Source organism: Myxine glutinosa, chromosome 7 (assembly GCF_964187855.1).
Source record: "Myxine glutinosa chromosome 7, kmMyxGlut1.1, whole genome shotgun sequence".
Taxonomy (NCBI): domain Eukaryota; kingdom Metazoa; phylum Chordata; class Myxini; order Myxiniformes; family Myxinidae; genus Myxine; species Myxine glutinosa.
In genome coordinates, this window is record NC_136267.1 from 44,672,145 (window position 1) to 44,694,255 (window position 22,111).

Sequence of the window (22,111 nt, forward strand, 5' to 3'; positions counted from 1 at the left end):
TACCAGTTAACTGGTAATTCCCTGTGTGTTGCAAGAGGTAACTAACAGGGTTGGCGGCAGGAAGGGCATCTGGCTGTAAAACATTGCTTCAAAAAGGAGACCACGGTGCCCAAAAAAGGACCAACCACTGCTCTGCGGGGGGAAAATGGCCTCCAAAGGTGGTTCGTTATTTGTAGAAATATGCCAGATGTATTTGTTTGTTTTTTAAGTAGAAGGCTCCAGGCACAGACTATGTCGTCCTCATTGAGGCCAGGCCTAAATAAAACAGTTGCATTGATAGAAAAGTAAAGAAGGAGAGAATACTCCAAGAATTTTTGAGAAAGCAGAGAATCTGCTTTTTGAAAAGGGGAAGATCATATGTGTTTGGAAAGACATGTGAAGGTAAAGAGTTCTAGAGTTTGGCAGTGGAGGGGAAGAAACAAACATCATAACGGCCCATCCTTGAGTTGCCAATGGCCACACAATAATCATGAGATGTAGTGGCTTGTCGAGTAATACGTGGTCTCGCTAATGGCAGAGGTATACAGGTAGCAAGTTCTTGGGAGCAAAAACGGAAGTAATATCTGTAGAAACGAGAAAGAGAGCCAACTGTGCGACGTAATTTGAGCGGGTCAAGTTTTTAGGTCAGATTGGGAGAGTTGATAAGTCGAATTACTTTTAATTCAATTCTGTCCAGTAAGTATGTGGAGCTAGAACCTCCCCAGATGTGAGAGCAGTACTCTATACAAGGACGAATCGATCCTTTATATAGTTGAAGCAACTGTTGAGAGGAGAAGAATCTTCGACATCTGAACAGGACTCCCAGTTTCTTCAAGGCAGATTTAGCTATTTGAGTAATGTGTGGATTCCAGGATAGATTCGAAGTTAGGGTAATACCTAGTAGGTTTATTGTATCACATGGTGTAATTGTGGAACTTTCAAAGGAGATTGGGGAGTTGAGAGGAGTTTTAGAGAGAGAAATGGGAAGAAATTGAGTTTTAGGAGCATTAAACTTAACCTGGTTACATTAGCCCCACTGGGAAATCTTGTGCGAGGACACACACATGAAATCTGGCAGGACACAGCGAGTACAAAGTTGCTACACGGCTTGGCAGTCCCAGTTTATGTGCAGAGTCGGACTGAGCAGGACAGTGGGCATGGCCTGCTGGGTGGGTATGTGGCTGTGGCTGGTGGAGGCAAGGTTGATCTCATGGAGATCCTGATGTAATCTGTACACAGGACTGAGCAGGAGAGTGGGCATGGCCTGCTGGGTGGTTATGTGGCTGTGGCTGGCGGAGGCAAGGTTGATCTCATGGAGATCCTGATGTAATTTGTACACAGCTTCGCCGCTAAACTCCTTGGGCATTCTCCTCCCCTGGTGTTCACAACACACCATTTTATAGTGTTAGCTCCTACCAGCCGCCATGATGCACTTAGCCCGCCCCTGCCCAGGCACTATTGGTCTGCAGCTCAGTCTGGCTGTGGGACGAACCTGATCCCGCCTCTTTATCCTCCACTTTGGTGCGCTTTGCCATCATGGCGGCATTCCTGCCTAAACACGGTGTCCAATGGCCCATGGGATGCTTTTACAGGGCATTTAGCACAGTATACAAAGGTATGAACATTAAGGATCTCTGTTCATTCGTTGACTTAGGGGCACATATGTGGGTATAGGTATTGTTAAGCTGTTTTGCTTTCTTTTGTATTCCTGCCCTTTACTTGTTAAATACACGATATAAAATCACTTTGTGTCTGGGAGATTTGATTGCCTCTGATCGCCAGATCACTAGTACATGTCCAGTAAACAACAGGTTGGATTTGGGCGATTAGCACCCAGGACCAAGCCGTGCATGAGACCGGTGATATTTCCATGTCACTATTAGTGCAATGGGTGCATGGTACCGACTGACTCGGTGGTTCCATTCGAGCTAGGTGTCGTGGAAAACAGGCCCGTGATCTAGCTGGGAACAACCGAGTCCATTGGCCGTCACAATAACTTTGACGCTGTTCATCAGGATTCGGACCAGGAAACTAGGCCCACCTGATGGCTGTACCAATATCATGGTAATGTATTGACATTCTATAATTGATGATATTAATTATACGACATATTAAAGTTGATATGCCACAGGTCTTCTTATTGAAGTAATTCATGCAGTTCACCATAACAATGGATGCATAGATCTTTCATTTATTGTTATTATCTTTCCATTTCATTTATTGTTAGCTTTTCCTTCCTTTTAATGCATTAACAGGAAATTGTATTGTATTAACAGGAAAAGGTATGAACTCAACACCTCGCATCCAGTGATATTTCTCGTATTTCCTGTATTATGTGAATCTGATTTGCATTCAGGAACAGAACAATTATGGTTAACGATTATGAAATTGTCAATATTTTGTCTAAATGCTGAAAATTATATGAAAAAGATGACATGAATTACAGATTTAGCGTAATGCTGTTAATTCAATTAAGTTCAATAACCGAGTCATTGAACTCGGTTCAATGACAGAACCGAGTCGCTGAAAACGCACACAGCACATGCGCAAAAGACCTTGTTAACATTTCTACGTCATTTCGAAAGTCACGTATTGCCTGTTTGAAAATTGTACAAGAATGCACAACTATTTCATTGATAAGAAGCTTTCAACACGACATGTACAACATTGAATTCAATAAGATGCCTGAAGCCCATTCGGAGATGAAAGAGTACGAGTATTATGAAGCCTGGTGTTGGCTTAACGGTTAGGGTGCTGGCTTGGGATCCAAGGATCCTGAGTTTGAATCCCGGTCGGTCGTTGAATTAACACCAGGGGGGTTGATTCAGCCTGTCATCCTTCTGAGGTCGGCAAATTGAGTACCAGCTCACTGGTAATTGGGGCACTGCATCAGTGAATCAGTGCATCTGGCCATCAGCGGCACTAAAACGCTTCCAGAAAAATAATGCAACCAGCAGCCACAGGCTGCATACGAAACAACAACAACAACAACAACAACAACACTGAGTATTACAACTCGATTGACAGATGCGTGCCTCAATTGCAATAGACTACACTTACGAATAGAGGGTCTGGCCACACCCCTATCCTTTGACAAGACCTGCCAACATCTAAGTTTTTCACTCTCTGTCATCAAATCGGTGGAGATAATGTTGGTGCTTCTACGGCTCATCTCTGGTGCACAAAATATATTAGCAAGAGAATATTGACTTCACTGTGGCAAGGAAGGACAATCTCTTGTTGTGGTGTCAATGTTGAAAGTCATTCAGGTTGTTTTTCAACAGCAATGACATTCTCTATGATTAACTTTGCAATTTGCAGGACTTCCGCTTCCGGTTTCTCGATCGAGGTGGCGACTTTTGGTCTCTCCAGGCATCCAAAGTTAAGGTATTTTTCCATTTGTGTGATTGTCAAATTTCCACTTGTTATTTTATCATCTATGCGTTATTGTTCGTTTCTAGTTCGTTTTGGTTTGAATTTCCTGTAACTCGTAATTAATTAATCATTTTCTGTTTGCCCCGTGTGTGCGGCCTTGTAGCCTGAGGCTTCCCCCGTCGAAGTTTGTTCACTTAAGTTCCTTCCTTTGCTGTTTTTGCTTGGTTCCTCGATTTTTCCCTTCTCCCCCAAACTTCCCCATACATCTACTATTTGTCTAACGTTTTAATTCCCCCCCCCCCCCCACCCCAAAAAACAAAAACAAACAAAGAAAAAAACATTTATTTCCATTTCTCCACGTGTGCTTTTGTCTCATCGTGTACTTCTGTCCATGTGTGCTGTCTTGCCCCACCCCCATTATCTCCTTGCCTTCCACCTTTTGCCCTGTTCACGTGACTCGTGGTTGTCCCTCTAGGCCCTCTCCCAGTTGGTATTTTTGTGAATATAAGATTGTTCTTCACGGTTGTGTTTGTGATGAAATCGTCATCCAAGTTACGACACTGATGTTATTCTCCTCATGGCCGCTACGCGACACCTTCGCGGCTCCTATATATAAGAGACTGCCTTTCAGCGCAGACAGGAGATGTACATCCATCATCGCAATGTAACTCTATAGCTCCTCTGGGCTTCCATAGAAAGGTAACGATTCTGCTATATATATCATAAGCTCATTTATAATTATACCACCTGTACGCACCTGTATTCACCTGTAATATTAATACAATGTTTATTGGTTTCTCTCTAGATGCTGTTGAGAACGAATTTCGATTAAACCTACTTTTGGGACGATGTTGTATCTTGATTTTACAACACTTAATCGAAATTCCTCTCCTGACATCGCTCGGAATCGAGATAATGCCCACGCTCCTGCAATGCTCGCCTCGGAGAAGAATGCCCAGCGGAGGACCCGTCGAGCTGGCGTAAGCCACGGAGAAGGGACCGGATGCATCGGAACCACGCAAGCATTTTGTTTTGGAACTACGTCGCCAAAGCAATGTCCTGCGGCAGAAAACCCGCCGGGTCGACGGACGTGCTTGGAGCCGAAGGTACGAGTCTAGCCGCAGCTGCGGGAAACGCTAACGGCTTTCCGATCGTCAATCGCCTCAACGGAACCTCCTCGACTTGTGTGCCTCGGCCCCGCCGGTCTGCCTCAAAAGGACCGGATGCGATGGGACCTCGCAAGCCTTTTGCGGGACCGCGTCGTCAAAACGCAAACTGACAACCCCGTCGGAACGACGGACCCGCTTGGCGCCGCAGGTACGAGTCTAGCCTCGGTTGCTCGAAACGCTAACGGCTCCGTCCGAGAGAATCATCCTAGATTTGCGTGCCTCGGCCCGAGATGAGATTCCCACGCGAGTGATCACGACTCCCATGTCGGCCATGCCTCCACACGGCCGGCACACTCCGACCACTCGCTACTCGGTGGAACCACCTGATCCGCGCGAATCGCGCACTGCTCGTCGGGATCATGCCGTGCCTCACACGGCCGGCTCACCCTGACCACTCGCTTCTCGGTGGAACCACCTCCTCCGCGCGAATCGCGCACTGCTCGTCGGGATCAAGCCGTGCCTCACACGGCCGGCTCACCCGTGGAACCACCTGCTCCGCGCGAATCGCGCACTGCTCGTCGGGATCACGCCGTGCCTCACACGGCCGGCTCACCCTGACCACTCACTTCTCGGTGGAACCACCTCCTCCGCGCGAATCACGCACTGCTCATCGGGATCACGCCGTGCCTCACACGGCCGGCTCACCCTGACCACTCGCTTCTCGGTGGAACCACCTCCTCCGCGCGAATCGCGCACTGCTCGTCGGAATCACGCCGTGCCTTCCATGGCCGGCTCGCTCCAGCTGCTCGGGCCCTGCGCCCTTCGCGGGCACCACTCTGCGAGGCCCGCGATTCTGATCACGGCCATCGAAATCCCACCTACATGTGGCTACTCAACGAGGCCGGCGAACTCCGCTGCCCGGAATCGCCTCAATGGAGGCTCGCTTGGCACCATGCGAGGACTCGTCGCAGCACGGATGAGTTTATAAGGACGTCGAGAGGGACCTTCATAGCCTTTCACGACACTCGGGCTTATGCTTATGATAGATGATCGTATACCATGTGTACTTCATAAGATGTTCGTATACCATGTATGTGTATTCTATATGGCTATCTATGTCGAAAGCTCCGGACAAAACACGGCCCGAAAGCTAATCAACGAGACGCTACTTCAGGGCGTGATATGTATTCGATCCATTGACCCGAAAGCTACCAAACGAGACGCTACTTCAGGGCGTGATATGTATTCGATCCTCTGACCCGAAAGCTAACAAACGAGACGCTACTTCAGGGCGTGATATGTATTCGATCCATTGACCCGAAAGCTAACAAACGAGACGCTACTTCAGGGCGTGATATGTATTCGATCCTCTGACCCGAAAGCTAACAAACGAGACGCTACTTCAGGTCGTGCAGTCTATCGCTGCCAAGCATGCTCGCCCTCTCGACTCAGCGTGCTCGCACCTCGACTCGGCGTGCTCACCCTCTCGACTCGGCGAAGCCGCACTGGTTCAACGGGCCGAGCTCAACTTTCGGTTTCCCTCGTACGCGGTGCGCCCTAGATACTACTTCAGGCCTCTCGTGCGTCTCGTGCGTGCGTCTCATCTCAGCGTGCCATGCTGGCTGGTTTCGCCAACGAACCGCACGTGCCCAAACCAATTGATGACGTCACCGACTAATCACGCGTTTGCTCTACGGCGTCATTAACGTAATTGCGTGCTTCAAGCGATCTCATCGGGGATTCGTTTACATTTCCATGTACCTTGGTAAACTACGTACCAAATGTCCTTTACGTAAACGACGTAAACTACGTAACGCGGCGCTACCTCAAGGTCGCGCGCCCGCGCCGTTTAGGGAGTACACGGTGACCTCGTGAAATGGTGACATTGAGCGTCGCGCCCGACTCCCTTGTCACCTGCGCAAGTAACGAGGGCACCGTACTGCCTGCTCGCCCTTGACTCTGGGCTTGTTGTTTATCGGACAGAGCTCTTGGCTCGTATCCACGCACATTTCGAGACTGCGAGACGCCTCGTCTGATTCCATTTCCCTCTGCCCAGACTGACTGTGACTCAGACTGACCCAGACTGTGAAGGTCGTCTGACTTCGGTATGCAGCGCGCTGCTGCAACCTCGGTGGGGGGGGGGGGGGGGTGAGGGGGGTTGGATCGGGAGCACTTAACCGATGATGCTAATCTGAAGCGCTTCCTTGAGGTCGCGCAGAGGTATCACTTAACTATGAACGAGGATAAGTGCAAATGGTATCACTTAACTATGAACGAGGATAAGTGCAAATGCGGGAGCACTTAACCGATGATGCTAATCTGAAGCGCTTCCTTGAGGTCGCGCAGAGGTATCACTTAACTATGAATGAGGATACGTGCAAATACTCCCTACGCACAATAGATCTTCTGGGGTACACCGTGACCCATGGCTCTGTCGCTCCGGATAAGGAGCGTCTGCGACCTTTGCTCGACATGGCCCCTCCCTGTGATCGGGCCACCTCGCCCCTTGTGGGGGCCCAGGAGGTTATTGTTGCTCGCCCGGATGCCGTCCGGTATAACGACTCCCACCTCGCCCCTTGTGGGGGCCCAGGATGGCGTCCATGGATGTCTTTGTGTCTTTGAGTGAGTCTTTGAGTCCATGGATGGTCGATCCGAGCCATTCAATGAAGGTGTTGAATGGATGGATTGGTCGGACATCCGTGGATGGACAGTCCATCCGGGGTGATGGCTGTCTTTGGGTCTCTGAGTCTTTGCGTCCGTGGATGGTCGATCCATCCGCGGTCCGGCTGGATCCGTGCCATGCAATGAAGGCGTTGAATGGATGGATCGGTCGGACATCCGTGGATGGCCAATCCATCCGGGACATCTAGCATGACAATCATCTCGACATCTAGACAATCCATCCGGGACAACGCTGGGGCAAACATGGTTTGTCCAGCCGGGACTCTCTCTCGGTTTGCCGATCTTCTCCGATCCTCTGCGCGCTGTACAGCAGGACAGGATTGCCATATGCATCCCGGAGGTTCTGCGCGCTTCGCTGGAGAGGCGCGTTTCGGTCGTTTTTGTCGTCCATCCGGGACGTTCTCTCGGCAGCCGGTAAAGCCGGTCTTCTCCGTTCCTCTGAGCGCTGCAGGACGGGATTGCCGTATGCATCGCGGAGGTTCTGCACGCTCCGCTGGGGAGGCGCGTTCCGGTCGTTTTGTGCGTCGTCGTAATCAGCCATGCCGGTCGTCCAGGCAGCCTTCAGAGGCCGCTCGTGTCTCGTGCGATCGCTGCCAACGGTAGATTCGCGTGCCGAAACAAGAGTTTGTAATGCGTATGAGCTGCCGTCAGAGGACGCTCGAGTCTCGTGATTCAACAGGGCCGCTGCCGGTGTCGAGTAACTCGCGTTATGGCTCTCATCGATTCTCTCCCTCGGCAAATCCATGACATGGACCTAACATGGATCGACCATGTACCCTTGGGAGCCAAGGCAGGTACAGCCTTACTGTAATGGACTTACTGTAGTGGCCTCCTGTCATGTAATCTTACTTACTGTTACAGCTTACTGTAAAGAGGCTTACTGATTTACACATCTTCCACATCGACACATCTTCCTGTAATGTGTTGCCTTGCGACGAATAGACATGGCTTACTGGTTTACACATCTTCCACATCGACACATCTGCCTGAAATGCGTTGCATTGCGACGAATGGACATTCGCTCTTCGACAAGGCACACCTTATATAATGAGTTGCATATCGCAAAGGTACACCTTATCCATCTAGCTACTGTGCCGACTACCCCACTGTTCGACGAGGTACAAATTATCTAATCTAGCTACTGTGCCGACTACCCCACTGTAGGACTACTGCTACCCATGGGCTCATCGTCTTCTCCCTGGGATGAACACTGCTTGCTCGGTTCGGTATCTTCTTGATTGGGATTTCCTCCTCGATACATCTATATCTGGGGATTGATTGCTAACCAGGCTAACAGGTTGAAATGCAGTAACCCTGCCATCGGGATTGATGGCCCCTGGACGTTCGACTGGCAGTAACATCCTTCCGATGTATTTCGTTCTTTGCATTCCTATGTATCCCTCTACTGAATTATCAGTATGTGTCTGCTGTTCATTACCGCCTAGTTAAGTTCTAAGCGCGGGGAGAATGTGATGAAATCGTCATCCAAGTTACGACACTGATGTTATTCTCCTCATGGCCGCTACGCGACACCTTCGCGGCTCCTATATATAAGAGACTGCCTTTCAGCGCAGACAGGAGATGTACATCCATCATCGCAATGTAACTCTATAGCTCCTCTGGGCTTCCATAGAAAGGTAACGATTCTGCTATATATATCATAAGCTCATTTATAGTTATACCACCTGTACGCACCTGTATTCACCTGTAATATTAATACAATGTTTATTGGTTTCTCTCTAGATGCTGTTGAGAACGAATTTCGATTAAACCTACTTTTGGGACGATGTTGTATCTTGATTTTACAACAGTGTTAAAATACGTTTAAACTTTCCCCTGCAGTGTTTTATTCAGTGGTATATTACAACACGCTGTTTTTCTTCCTATTTAAAAGACTTTTCAATTTCCTCTTCAACTCATTCCACTTCAAAAAAATATTCAATCTCTTATTATTCTTCCTCAATACATGCTGTAAAGTCACATTCATTCCACCCCTCCTCCATCATTTTTAAACGGATCGCTAACTTGAAAATCACAATAAACCCAATTTGTTATAAATGTTTACCTTTCATTAATCGTCCACTTTCTAAACTCCCCCCTTGCCCCTCCCCTCCAAATCTCCCCCCTTGCTCCTCACCTCATAAACTCCCCACTTGCCCCTCCCCTCCTAAACTCCCCCCTCACCCCTCCCCTTCAAAACTCTCCCCCAACCCCTCCCCTTCAAATCTCCCCCCCTACCATCCCTCTCCAATTCTCCCCCCTCCCCCTCCTCCTCAAACCTGCCTCCTCCCCACTTCGTCTCCCTTCTATCTCATACCTCCACCTCCCCCAACCTTCTACTTTCCTCTGACCCCCCCCCCCCCCAAAAACAACCCCTCACTGTGCCTCATCCCATCACCATCAAACCTTTCGTCCTCCTCATCCTTCTGTTTCTTGTAACTTTTCTGTAATATCTGACACACTATCAACTGCTCTCCCTATCTCCCCCTCTCATCCTTCATCTGACCCTACCCCTCCCCTCCCCTGTCCTGCACCCGATGCTCCCACTCTCTCCTCATTAACGGTATGGACCTCAAACATCCGGGGCCTTCAATCAAACCTGATTGATCTCTCCATTCAGGTTGCTTCTGACAATCCAGACTTGATCTGCTTAACAAAAACTTTCCTCCTTCAAGATGTCTCTGATTCCTTAATATCTCTTCCTGGTTACTTCCTCCTCTGGTATGATAGACCTGAGCCTCGTCCTGGTGGTGGGGTTGCTATCTTTATCAAAAACTCTCTTCCTCACTCTCCTTGCACTGCCCTCTCTCCACCTCACCCCCAGGAGTACCTCTAGCTACGGCTTCCTCTCTGCTCCCACCTTTTGTTCATATGTGTGTTGTACCGTCCACCAAACAGTGATGACTCCATTTACATTTCGCTGTCTGACAACATGGACCAACTTCTATCCACTCATCCCAACTCTCTCTTCCTCATATGTGGTGACTTCAACTGTCATCATGCCAGCTGGCTGGGTGTGGGTTCCTCTCTCACCAGCCATGGCACCTCAGCAAAGGACTTCTGTAACTCATTGGGACTGACGCAATCTGTCAATTTCCCGACCCGGATCTCAGTCAATGGAGTATCTTCTCTTCTAGACTTGGTTATGACAAACTTCCCTGCAAATGTCTGCTGCTCTTCTTCTGCTCCAATCGGTTCTTCTAATCATGTGCTTGTTAAAGTGCACATCTCTCTGGCCATTCTCAGACAGCCTCCTCAGCGCCAACGAGTCTGGCATTTCACTCAGGCTGACTGGCACGGTCTGCAAGCAGCCATCAATCATCTGAACTGGTCTCCCATCTCTATTGCCTCTGACATCAATTCTTCCTGGGAATTCTTCCAAAGCAAACTGCTCTCTCTCATGCACAGATTTATCCCATCTCATCTTCAGTTGTCTTACCCTTCCTCCTGTCCATGGTACTTTGAACCTTGTGGTGAGGCAGTTGCCCTGAAACAGCTTGCCTTTGCCTCTTGGAAGGCAAATCCAACTGAAGGCAATCTCAGTTCCTTCCACCAAGCTCGGAACAAGTGTGTGTCTAACCTCAAGAGTGCCAGGAAGCACAATCTCTCCACACTCAAGAATGAACTCTCAAACCTGTCTCCTTCCTCCAAATCCTGGTGGTGTTTGTGCCCCCTCCATCCCCTCCCTTACCTCAAATGGCTACACAGTTGACACACCCAGTTGGAGTTTGTACAGAGGTCAACATTCCACCCCTCCATAAGGGTATCTTTTAACACAAATGTGCATTCACTACGGTCTATTTATGAGGATAAAAAACTGGGAAAAAATTCCATAAAAGAGTAATTATGTCTCTTCTATTGGAATTGTAGATGATGGCTTGCAAACCGAGCCTCAAGGGCGGTGTACAGAAGTGTTTTTGAAAAATAACAATAAATACAAGGCACAGTGAGGAGAAATTCACTGCACGCGATGTACAACATGCACAGAGTAAAACGAGGTACATTACGTCCGTAGGATGTCTAATACGTAAATAAAGAAGATATAAGCACACCTGACACTAGGCCAAGGCTTCAGACTTTGGCACGCTCAAGAGGCTGCACCGGCGAATAAACTGTTGCAACCTGTGATTTTGACAGGCTTTCTACGAGTATATAATAATGCTCTGAAGTACCCTTTGTGAATTTTGGCCAGATCCATATATGTATTGTGGTGGCTAAATGATATGTGAGGGCCATGTATCATACTAAAATATGCCTTTTGGTGTCTGTCTGTCTGTCTGATGGTGTTTGTCTGTCTGTCTGTCTGTCTGCCATGTATCAGACTAAAATACGCCATTTGTGTCTGTCTGTCTGATGGAATTTTTGATGCCAATACATTCCGTCGTTATTTATCCAATCTCAACCAAACTTGACAGGATGATGAAGGGTTACATAATGAAGGTTGTAGCGCATTCATTTGCCCCCCTCCCCAAGGGGGTTTTCTCCCCCGAGTGAGTTTTCCCCACCATTGCTGTCAATGAGGTTGCATGTTGAGGTGTATATCAATGTTAAATTAGCTTTATCGTGGCGTTTTTCCAAAGAAGAAGATTTATCGTGGCGTTTTTCCAAAGACACGTTTAATAACAAAATTAATGATAACGCATATTGTTAATGTTATTACAAAACAATATTAATACTAATGATAATGTCACACTTCCCCAAGGCGTTTTTCCTGCAGTAATAATGTGTACTGAAAGGGAGGAAGCCCGGGGTGTGCTCATTTACCAAGCAGCTAGCTAGCTAGCTCTTGCCAAGCCAGCCGTTCCTTAACGGTTTTGAATTGAATGCTTGCTCGAATGCTTCAACCACTTGGCGATTTCTCCACAAGAAACTTGATAAATGAACACACCCAATGTTCTTGAGACCCGACCATAGATCAACTGTAATCTATATACCCCAAAGAGGAATGACCCTTCCTGCCCCTCCCGTAGTGAGCGGGTGTACTAGTTATTGAATTAATAAATGTCTTTCTGCACACCTCAACAAAACAAGTAGTCACAGTGTTATTCCACTTCTGAGATGGCTTGTTTGAAATACAGATCATGCGGGGCATCAAGGGGGTGGAATAAACACAAGTGGACAATAAAAACATCTGACAGAATGGTTTCATTATTGAGTGGCAGGACTGACCAATTTTTGAAACATGCACAATTAGAGAAGCCTTGAATACTGACAGAGAAAATGATGCTCCCCTTTTATTCAGAGTGTGCCAACAGTTTTCTCTCACCCAAAACTATCCATTATACATGAGATATGTTGATGTAACTATATGCAAAGAAGTGAGATGTGGGATATGAGGGGTTAAAATGAGAAAATCAAATTGAGAAAAACAAGAGAATCTGTGCATGTAAAGAGTGGAGCGATGGGGTTGATGATCTCACCAATGAGAAACCTCATGTCATGAAACACTAAATTAACTTCATGTCAAAACAAGGTTAAGTGACAAGGGCCCAAATATAATTCTGCAATCACATTTCCTAAAATAATAGAATACTCACACAAGTAGATGCTACTTAGTTAATCAAGTTCACCTTATTGCTTGATAGGATTTGCTTATACTCATTATATTGAGCCAATTCTATAGGTTTTGCTTAACCATATCCTGCAGTGGCAGATCTAGGATTTTCTGCAGGGGGGTGACTTCCTCGAGGCCCCAATGGGGCCGAGCCCGCTAGAGGGGCCTGGGGTGGGGGGGCATGGAAATTTTCAATTTTGCTTGTTCTGAAATGCAATTTCCTGCATTCTGTGAAACAAATCTGCCTCACTGTTAGACTCCTAGAGTATGACGTTTTAGGTAGGGATTTTAATTTTTCATCAATGAGTTAAATTTTCGTAAATAGGAAGAAATAAGATTGACCAAAACAGTGACCCGGTATCGGGATGAAGAATTTATTCCGACTATCAGTAATCGCTGGCCAACTTACAATATTACTTGACTGATCAGAAACAATGAACATGAATGTGAGCAAGCATGGCAGATAACAAGATTGAGTCCATGCAGACAACAACCTTGATAATCCGCATCCGGCGCAAGCTTGGAAATTTCAGCTTGAACACCCTTCTTGTCGGAGCTCATTGACGCAGTTGTGTCGTATGCCTGACCCTTACAATCAGCAATATATATAATATAACCACCTTTAGAGGCCATTTTTCCCCGCAAGCGGGGGTTGGCCTTTTTCGGGAACCGTGGTTGTTGTTGTTTTTTGTCCCCTTTTTGAAGCAATGTTTTACGGCCGGATGCCCTTCCTGACGCCAACCCTTTTTGCCGCCTTTAACGACAAACAGGGAATTACCAGTGAACTGGTACTCAATTAGCCGACCTCGGAAGGATGAGCAGGCTGAGTCAACCCCCCTGGCGTTAATTCAGCGATCGACCGGGATTCGAACCCAGGATCCTAGGATCCTAAGCCGGCACCCTAGCCGCTAGCCCAACACCTTACAATCAGCAATGCTGATCTTATTTCTCTCAAGGCTTTTTTGAATTGCCTTGGCAATAGCCTGTCCAGTCGTACGTTCAAGGTCGCATATGTCTATCAGCACTTCACGCTTTTTCGGTTTGGATGGATCAGCAAGGAAGTCGAGTAGGCGAATGCATACTGACAAAACCTCACGGCCTTGTGATGTCATTTCATCCGCGATGATTGCAAAGTGAGGGTGTTTTTCAAGGCATTTTCGAAAGTAGTCACGGAACAAGTCGGCAGCTACATTGATCAACTCAGTCTGAACCGATTTACTGGTGTACCGAGCATTCTTCGGTCCAGAGATTAGATGCTCTTTCGGGGCAGGATTGCTCTCTGCCAGAAGACGAATGATAGCTATAAAGTTCCCTTCGTTGGCTACGGGTGCCTGAGCGAAATCCACCTTGTCGTCCCTATGCCCACGTAAAGCGATCTGCTGTGTGGCACATAGCATCACCACGTCGACGATATATGGCAGTATCTGTTCATTTCTTTTGACATTTTGCGCCGCCATTTGATTAATCTGTACGTCAATGCGACCCTCGACGTTTGCCATCTGAGCTCGGATAATACCTGCCCGTTCGATGCATATCTTGTGGTATTTCTTATCCTCATGTCCACTCAGCGATTCCTTGGATTTGTTGTAGTTTCTGAATGGAGTTTAAACAAAGACCCCAAGAGTTTCCTTTTCACGGTCACTCAAAAACAGTAAGCACGGTAAACACCAACCGCCTCTATGGTTGACGTGCGCACTGTATGCAAGCCATTTGTGGTGATCAAGCCATTTCCATTGGAATGTCAGGTACCGCCTTTTCGACTCGCGATATTGGGAATCCAGGGCATCAGACGTTGAAGGTTTCCAGCAATTGTCTATGAACCGAATCTTATCCGAGTCACTTAATGTTGATGATCCACGAATTACTTGTCCGACGTCATACGGCGAGACAGACACTTCAACTGTCGAGGATGCCACAGCGACGGCTGCCGCTGTACCATCAGAAGAAATAGAATTCGCAACAACACCATGCTGAGGTTGAAGTTCTCTTGGAGCGATCGGTTCTGTGTGTTCTGCCGTTGGCTCCGTGACCATATCAATCGCCTCAGGAGCTTCAGACGTTGTCGTATCTTTGCTGGAACTAGGCTTTTTAATGAAAGCGTCCAGGGTTCCTTGGCGACGTGTTTTCTTCCTTGGATTGTCCATTTTTCAAACGCACGCTCAAATCTGAAATAAATTGATAATCAAGTTGAATAACTGCAATAAAGTTGAAACTTATGGCTATACAGAACGCCTATTCCCAAACAGTAGGATATGATCGACTAGGCCTAGGCCTAGTCAGGCCCCAGCGGCTTATCCTACACCTCGGCAGCATTAATCTAACTAGGGTCTACCTCCTGCTAATTAGAGCTTATCTTCAACCATAACGAACACTAAATTAATAGATAATATTACCAGGCGATGTAGATGGATTCCATAGGCCCCTTGCAAAACGGAAATCTGAAAGACCAAAAAAAACAATTTCCTCTGTTTTAAAACATTGCTATTCCAAAAATAGGGAGGAGACTAGTCACCCCTGTCACCCCCCCCCCCCCCCTGGATCCGCCCTAGGAAGGTGAAGTATTGGGGTTTTCCTTTTAAATCCAAAATGGCAAATTCGTTCAGGTCTGCTGATCGAGAAGTAATGTACCAAGTGTTTCATGAAAGAGCGCCTCCTTCTGACAAGTAATTCTAACTGCAGCATTTAGTTTGCCAAAAGCAGGTGGATAACGGATATACAGTATATCTGGTTTCCATAAAAAATTTACATCTCGGAATGCAAAATTAAAAATAAAAACTTCATTTTTGTCCATCAAATGTCTTACAACATGGCCTATGTTTCACATATAACAATTTGCTTTGCATGCGATAATAATGTCACAGCATGCACACAAACTTCATTTACATAGGGTGTAGACAAGACTGTGCAAAATGTGTACTTAGTACTCTTAATGCTCTGATGTATGCACTACAATTGTTTGCCTAATGTCAAAAAATATCATGGACAAGCTCATATATAGAGGTGGAAAACATGTATCACTGGGAAGTATTGCTGAAAAATTATGAATTTAATTGTTTGGATGCCACCTTACCTTTGCTTGGCAGGACTTGTGACAAGCGTATTTGCATACTGCAACACAAAAGGAAATCTGACTTCAATGCAAGCAAACACTTTCTGGGAAATACATCTTGTTCACAACGCCAGACATTCTGAATAGCATAAAGCAGTGTTTGCTTGGTATAAACAAGCGTGAGATATCATATTTAAATTTATGCATCACACACCCAACAAACCACATCCCCCACCTGCACACGTCAATGAATAATCCCCTTTTTCTGGTAACTCGGATTTTAAATAATTTTTCAACCGATGATAATAGTGAGAAAGTGACACCAATGTAAAGCAAATTATATACATAGAAGCGGATTTAAAATTTAGTTAGTCAGAAGAATAAATATTTAAAACAGATAAAATGTACAGGAAATATATATATATATGACAGGAATTCCAAAATTGCATGGATGTTATACGAGTTGTGTGAAGACAAAGAAAGGCTCAAATCCTCTGGTTAAATTCCAGGGAAAAGTTTTAAACCAAAATAGGACCTTGACATCCAATACATATTGACAATTAAGGACTTTATAAGTGATTAATACGTTTTGGCAAGGTATATTCACTTTGAAAATATCACTTTTCAACTTGTTAAGAAGAGGTTTATTTGTGCATTTTACTTTCAGCTTCCATCAACGTCTGTTTAAACCTAATGGACAATGTGAAATTCAGTTATTATCCAGCATCAAAGACCATGATTGAATTACACTTGATTGGAGGAGTGACAGGGTCTCTCATTTCATACTCTGCTCACCGTAAAGCTGTCTGGTCCAAGTAGAATGAAGAACTAGTTTTGCTGTTGAAAGCTAGTGTTGATCTCTGTCAGCAGACAGGTATTACAACACCGGTGAATGATGTATTCTAACCGCCATGGGAGGCATGGAGAAGGTGACGTTTTGGGAATTAACCCTTTATCATAGCAAACACAAGACTAGTTCTGTATATCTTGGTATATATGTATATGTATATGAATACTTGTACATACTAGATGTATCTAGAATTTGTAATAATTTGTAGTAATATAATAATAATAACGAATTCTGCTCTGTTTCAATTCTGTTTCAATTTGGTGATATGCTTTGCAAACCTTTTTTTTTTTTAACTATTTTAAAACTACAACAATTCGAACATGGAATACATACTGACACTGCACTTTCAGGTCTCCTACAAATCCTACCCTGTCGCCTCACCGTGGCGTAGGAGTGGCAATGGTCAATGGCATCGAATGTCATGGCTAGCAAAGACAGGGAGGTAAACTTGATTTAAATTTGGAAAAAAATTTTTTTATTTTTTTTTGGCCACGGAACGGGCACCCACGTACGGGCACGTCCTAGTATGTATAATTCAATTAAAAATATATATAATGTTTTTTACAGTAAAAAAGGGTACTTTCAGCTTGCATTTTAACTGTAACTAGAACGGCACTTTCGACGTCACGACGTCGAATGATATGCCTCTGCCCACATTATTACATCATTGTAATACTTGTATCAAGTTTGATTTAAATCCATTCAGCTGTGCCCAAGTTAGCACATTTTTACCTGACTTGACATCTGACCTTTGACCTATTGACCCCAACATTTAATCAGTTCATGTTTACATGATTATACATACCTGTACCAAGTTTTAATTTAAATTATGGTTTTACGAAGCTGTCCGGACCTTCACGCACGCTCGAAGTTAAGTAATTGTTCACAATTGTATTTTTGTCGAAACTGTATTTATCTTACGTGTGTGTACCTATAGTGCGTCCCTTGGAAGATTATCGGTGTTAATCTTTCATACCTGTATAGAGTGGTCGAGTATTTCGTGCCACGATATATTGCGGCCCTGCTGTTGTTCTTGAAGCTTCCTACCTGGAGGCTTTGTCTTCTCTCAGCGGTCGATCGTGGTCCTGCTACTCTCGTTCTCTTAGTTTCTTTCCCAGTCTTTTCACCCCATACTTCCTTGTTTAAAATCTTAACTCAAAAAAAAACAAAGAAAACAAAAACATTTCCTTCTTTGTTCTTTTCGTTCGTTCGTTCTTCGACCACGTGTTTCACCCCCATTTCACGCTATTCCCCAGATCTGTTTTGCCCTGTTCTTTTTGCTGACATATTTTCCCCTGTTTTCTTTTCTTGTCTTGTTTTCTTTCCCCTGTCATCTTTTCCCTGTGACACGTGGTTATCCCTCGAGGGAGTCTAGGCCCTCTCCCCATTGGTATTTTTGTGAATATTAGATTGTTCTTCACGGTTCTGTTTAAATATGTTTAAACTTTCCCCTGCAGTGTTTTATTCAGTGGTATATTACAACACGTTGTTTTTCTTCCTATTTAAAAGGCTCTTTTCAATTTCCTCTTCAACTCATTCTACTTCAAAAAAATATTCAATCTCTTATAATTCGAAATCACTACATGCTCTAAATTCATATTCATTCCACCCCCCCTCTATCGTTCCTAAATGGATCGCTAACTTGAAAATCACAATAAACCCAATTTGTTAGAAATGTTCGTCTTTCATGAATCATCCACTTTCTAAACTCCCCCCTCACCGACCCTTTCAAAACTGCCCCCCAACCCCTCCCCTTCAAATCTCCCCCCCCCTACCATCCCTCTCCAATTATCCCTCCTCCCACCCCCTTCTCAAAGCTGCCTCCTCCTGACTTCATCTCCCTTCTATCTCACACCTCTACCTGCCCCAACCTTCAACTTTCCACTGCCACCCCTCAAAGAACCCCTCACTGTGCCTCATCCCATCACCATCAAACCTTTCGTCCTCATCCTTCCCTTTCTTGTAACACTTATGTAATCTCTGACACACTATTAACTGCTCTTCCTACCTCCCCCGCCCATCCTTCATCTGCCTCTACCCCACCCCTCCCCTCTCCTGCACCCGATGCCCCTCTCTCTCCTCATTAACGATATGGACCTCAAACATCCGAGGCCTTCGCTCAAACCTGATTGATCTCTCCATTCAGGTTGCTTCTGACAATCCAGACTTGATCTGCTCAACAGAAACTTTCCTCCTTCAAAATGTCTCTGATTCCTTAATATCTCTTCCTGGTTACTCCCTCCTCCGGTATGATAGACCTGAGCCTCGTCCTGGTGGTGGGGTTGCCATCTTTATCAAAAACTCTCTTCCTCACTCTCCTTGCACTGCCCTCTCTCCAACCCACCCCCAGGAGTACCTCTGGCTATGGCTTTCTCTCCACTCCCACCTTTTGTTCATATGTGTTCTGTACCGTCCTCCAAACAGTGATGACTCCATTTACATGTCGCTGTCTGAGAACATGGACCAACTTCTATCAACTCATCCCAACTCTCTCTTCCTCATATGTGGCGACTTCCACTGTCATCATGCCAGCTGGCTGGGTGTGGGTTCCTCTCTCACCAGCCATGGCACCTCAGCAAAGGACTTCTGTGACTCATTGGGACTGACACAATCTGTCGATTTCCCGACCCGGATCTCAGTCAATGGAGTATCTTCTCTTCGAGACGTGGTTATGACAAACTTCCCTGCAAATGTCTGCTGCTCTTCTTCTGCTCCAATCGGTTCTTCTGATCATGTGCTTGTTAAAGTGGACATCTCTCTGGCCATTCTCAGAGAGCCTCCTCAGTGTCGACGAGTCTGGCATTTCACTCAGGCCGACTGGCACGGGCTGCAAGCAGCCATCAATCATCTGGACTGGTCTCCCATCTCTACTGCCTCTGACATCAATTCTTCCTGGGAATTCTTCCAAAGCAAACTGCTCTCTCTCATGCACAGATTTATCCCATCTCGTCTTCAGTTGTCTTACCCTTCCTCCCATCCATTGGTACAATGAATCTTGTGGTGAGGCAGTTGCCCTGAAACAACTTGCCTTTGCCTCTTGGAAGGCAAATCCAACTGAAGGCAATCTCAGTTCCTTCCACCAAGTTCGGAACAAGTGTGTGTCTACCCTCAGGGGTGCCAGGAAGCACTATCTCTCCACACTCAAGAATGAACTCTCAAACCTGTCTCCTTCCTCCAAATCCTGGTGGCGTCTGGTCAAATCCGTTTCTGGTGTTTGTTCCCCCTCCATCCCCTCCCTCACCTCAAATGGCTACACAGTTGACACATCACGTGAGAAAGCCGAATGCCTCAACTCTGTGTTTGCCTCAAAATCTTGTGTCCCAAACCATTCTCTTTCTGTTCCCACCTTACCCAGTCAAATCCATCTGCTCCTGGACTCTGTGTCCTTCTCTCCTGACAAGGTGGAGAAGTTTTTGTCAAACCTCGACTCTGATTCTGCAACTGGACCAGACGGCATCAGCCCACGGGTCCTAAAATCCTGCTTTTCCGCTCTATTTCACCCTCTCTCTGTTCTTTTCACCCTCTCTTTTGCTCAAGATCATCTGCCAGCATCTTGGAAATCAGCAAACATTACCGCTTTACACAAAAAAGGTGCAAAAACAGATCCTTGCAACTACAGACCAATCAGCCTGCTCCCAATTATCAGCAAAGTCATGGAATCCATCATTGCTTCGGATATCAAATCCTTCCTCTTCTCCAATGGCTTGATCTCCGATCATCCATTTGGATTCAGACCAGGTCATTCTACTCAGGACATGTTGCTTCTGCTGTCTCAACAATGGATAGAGGTCCTCAATGCCAAACAGGAAATCAGAGCAGTCTCCCTTGATATATCACGTGCCTTCGATACGGTCTGGCACCCAACTCTGCTCACCAAACTCTCCTCCTATGGTATCCATGGAAATCTCCACGCTTGGCTTGCGGACTTCCTCTCTCGTCGTAGTCAACGTGTGGCCCTGAATGGATTTCTCTCATCGCCCCTTCCTGTTCTGGCTGGAGTTCCCCAAGGTAGTGTTCTGGGCGCTGTGCTTTTTCTTGTCTTCATCAATGATCTCTCCGACTCTCTGGAAAATCCTCTTTATCTCTTTGCTGATGACTCCACTCTCTGCCGCTCCATTCCTCATTCCTCAGATCGGCAGCCTGCAGCCTCTTCACTCTCTGCAGACCTGGACAAAATCACAGACTGGTCAAACAAGTGGAACATGTCTTTCAATCCTGACAAATCTCACACTCTTACTATGTCTCTCCGAAAAGACCGAATGGAAAACCCTCCCATCTACTTTCTCAACAATCCTCTCCAAGAAGTTCTGTCACTCAAGCTTTTGGGTCTCACTATCTGCCATGATCTTTCTTGGGAAAACCACATTTCCAAGCTGGCCTCCAAAGCCAGTCGCCGACTGGGCATCCTCCGTCGTGCGAAGTCCTTCCTTGGGACACCTGAGCTCCTCACCATATACAAGGCTTTCATCTGCAGCTCAATGGAATACTGTTCCCCCCTCTGGGCCGGTACTCCTGCCTCACACCTAGCTCGGCTTCACGCTGTTGAAGCCAAAGCTTTCAGAATCATTGGAATCTCCTGCGATGAAGCTAACTCCGAGGGCCTTTCACTCATTCACCGCAGGCAGGTTGGTCGTCTTTCTGTCTTCTACCGACTCCTCTCTGGCCTTCCTCCCCCAGCTCTCTCGGTGATCTGTCCCCCAAATATTCCTACAGGTCGCACAAGATCTGCCAGCAACCCTCTGATGGTTAAACTGCCGAAATCTCGGCTCTCTGCTCACCTTCACTCTTTCATTCCCCTTTTTTCCTGCCTCTGGAACAAATTCCCCCACTCCCTTTAATCCCACTCCTCCCTCCCGGTCTTTAAAACAGCTGTTCACCACCATCTCTTATCTTCCCCCATCCAAAACCTTGATCCTTTCTACCCCCGCTAATTCACCCCAGATACACTTTTTCGAAATTCCAACTTCTTTCCTGGAAGTCCTTGCAGTGTCCATATGTTTTATACCTCTCCCACCTCCCCCCAAGCCCTCTCCCTCCCACAGTTCTCTCGATGTCCCTGCTCTCAAATGTTGTGTTTGTGTCATTCCCCCTCTCCCCATCTTGTCTACCGCTCCCCTTATTTTGTGTTTTATATGTCGGTTTGTGTCGGTTTGACTTTTTGTGTGATTAATGTTAGCTCTTTCACGAGTCTCAATCTTGAATACAAAAAAGTAAAATAAAAAAATCCCTTCAGCTGTTCACAAGTTCTCACATTTTTACCTGACATGACCTTTGACCTTTAGCCTTTGACATCCGGACCCCCAAAATCTAAACAGTTAACCTTTACATCATTATACATATCTGTACCAAGTCTGAATTTGATCCCATTAGCCATTCTCAAGTTATAGACCTATTACAGACTTTGACCTTTAACCTTTGACCGCTTGAACCCAAAATCTAATCAGTTAATGTTTACATCATTATACATACCTGTTCCAAGTTTGAATTACATCACTTCAGCCATTCTCACGTTG

The 22,111-nt window shown here is 46.1% G+C and overlaps 2 protein-coding genes across 3 annotated transcripts in view; one reads left to right on the top strand and one right to left on the bottom strand.

Annotated features, from left to right (window-relative positions):
• The window catches only part of LOC137431178 (tensin-3), a 391,044-nt gene that overhangs the window by 274,987 nt on the left and 93,946 nt on the right, over positions 1-22,111 (bottom strand). For both annotated transcript variants that reach the window (XM_078781594.1, XM_068122190.2), the window contains exon 3: positions 15,770-15,807. Coding sequence is in view for 1 of the 2 variants with exons in the window: in XM_068122190.2 (XP_067978291.2) it covers positions 15,770-15,807 (38 nt within the window). In the remaining variant the exon portion in view is untranslated. The remainder of the gene's footprint in view (positions 1-15,769; positions 15,808-22,111) is intronic.
• LOC144892931 (uncharacterized) overlaps positions 3,174-22,111 on the top strand; it is a 22,250-nt gene continuing 3,312 nt past the window's right edge. Inside the window, exon 1 of the mRNA XM_078781596.1 lies at positions 3,174-3,366. Coding sequence (XP_078637722.1) covers positions 3,266-3,366 — 101 coding nt within the window. The 5' untranslated portion in view covers positions 3,174-3,265. The remainder of the gene's footprint in view (positions 3,367-22,111) is intronic.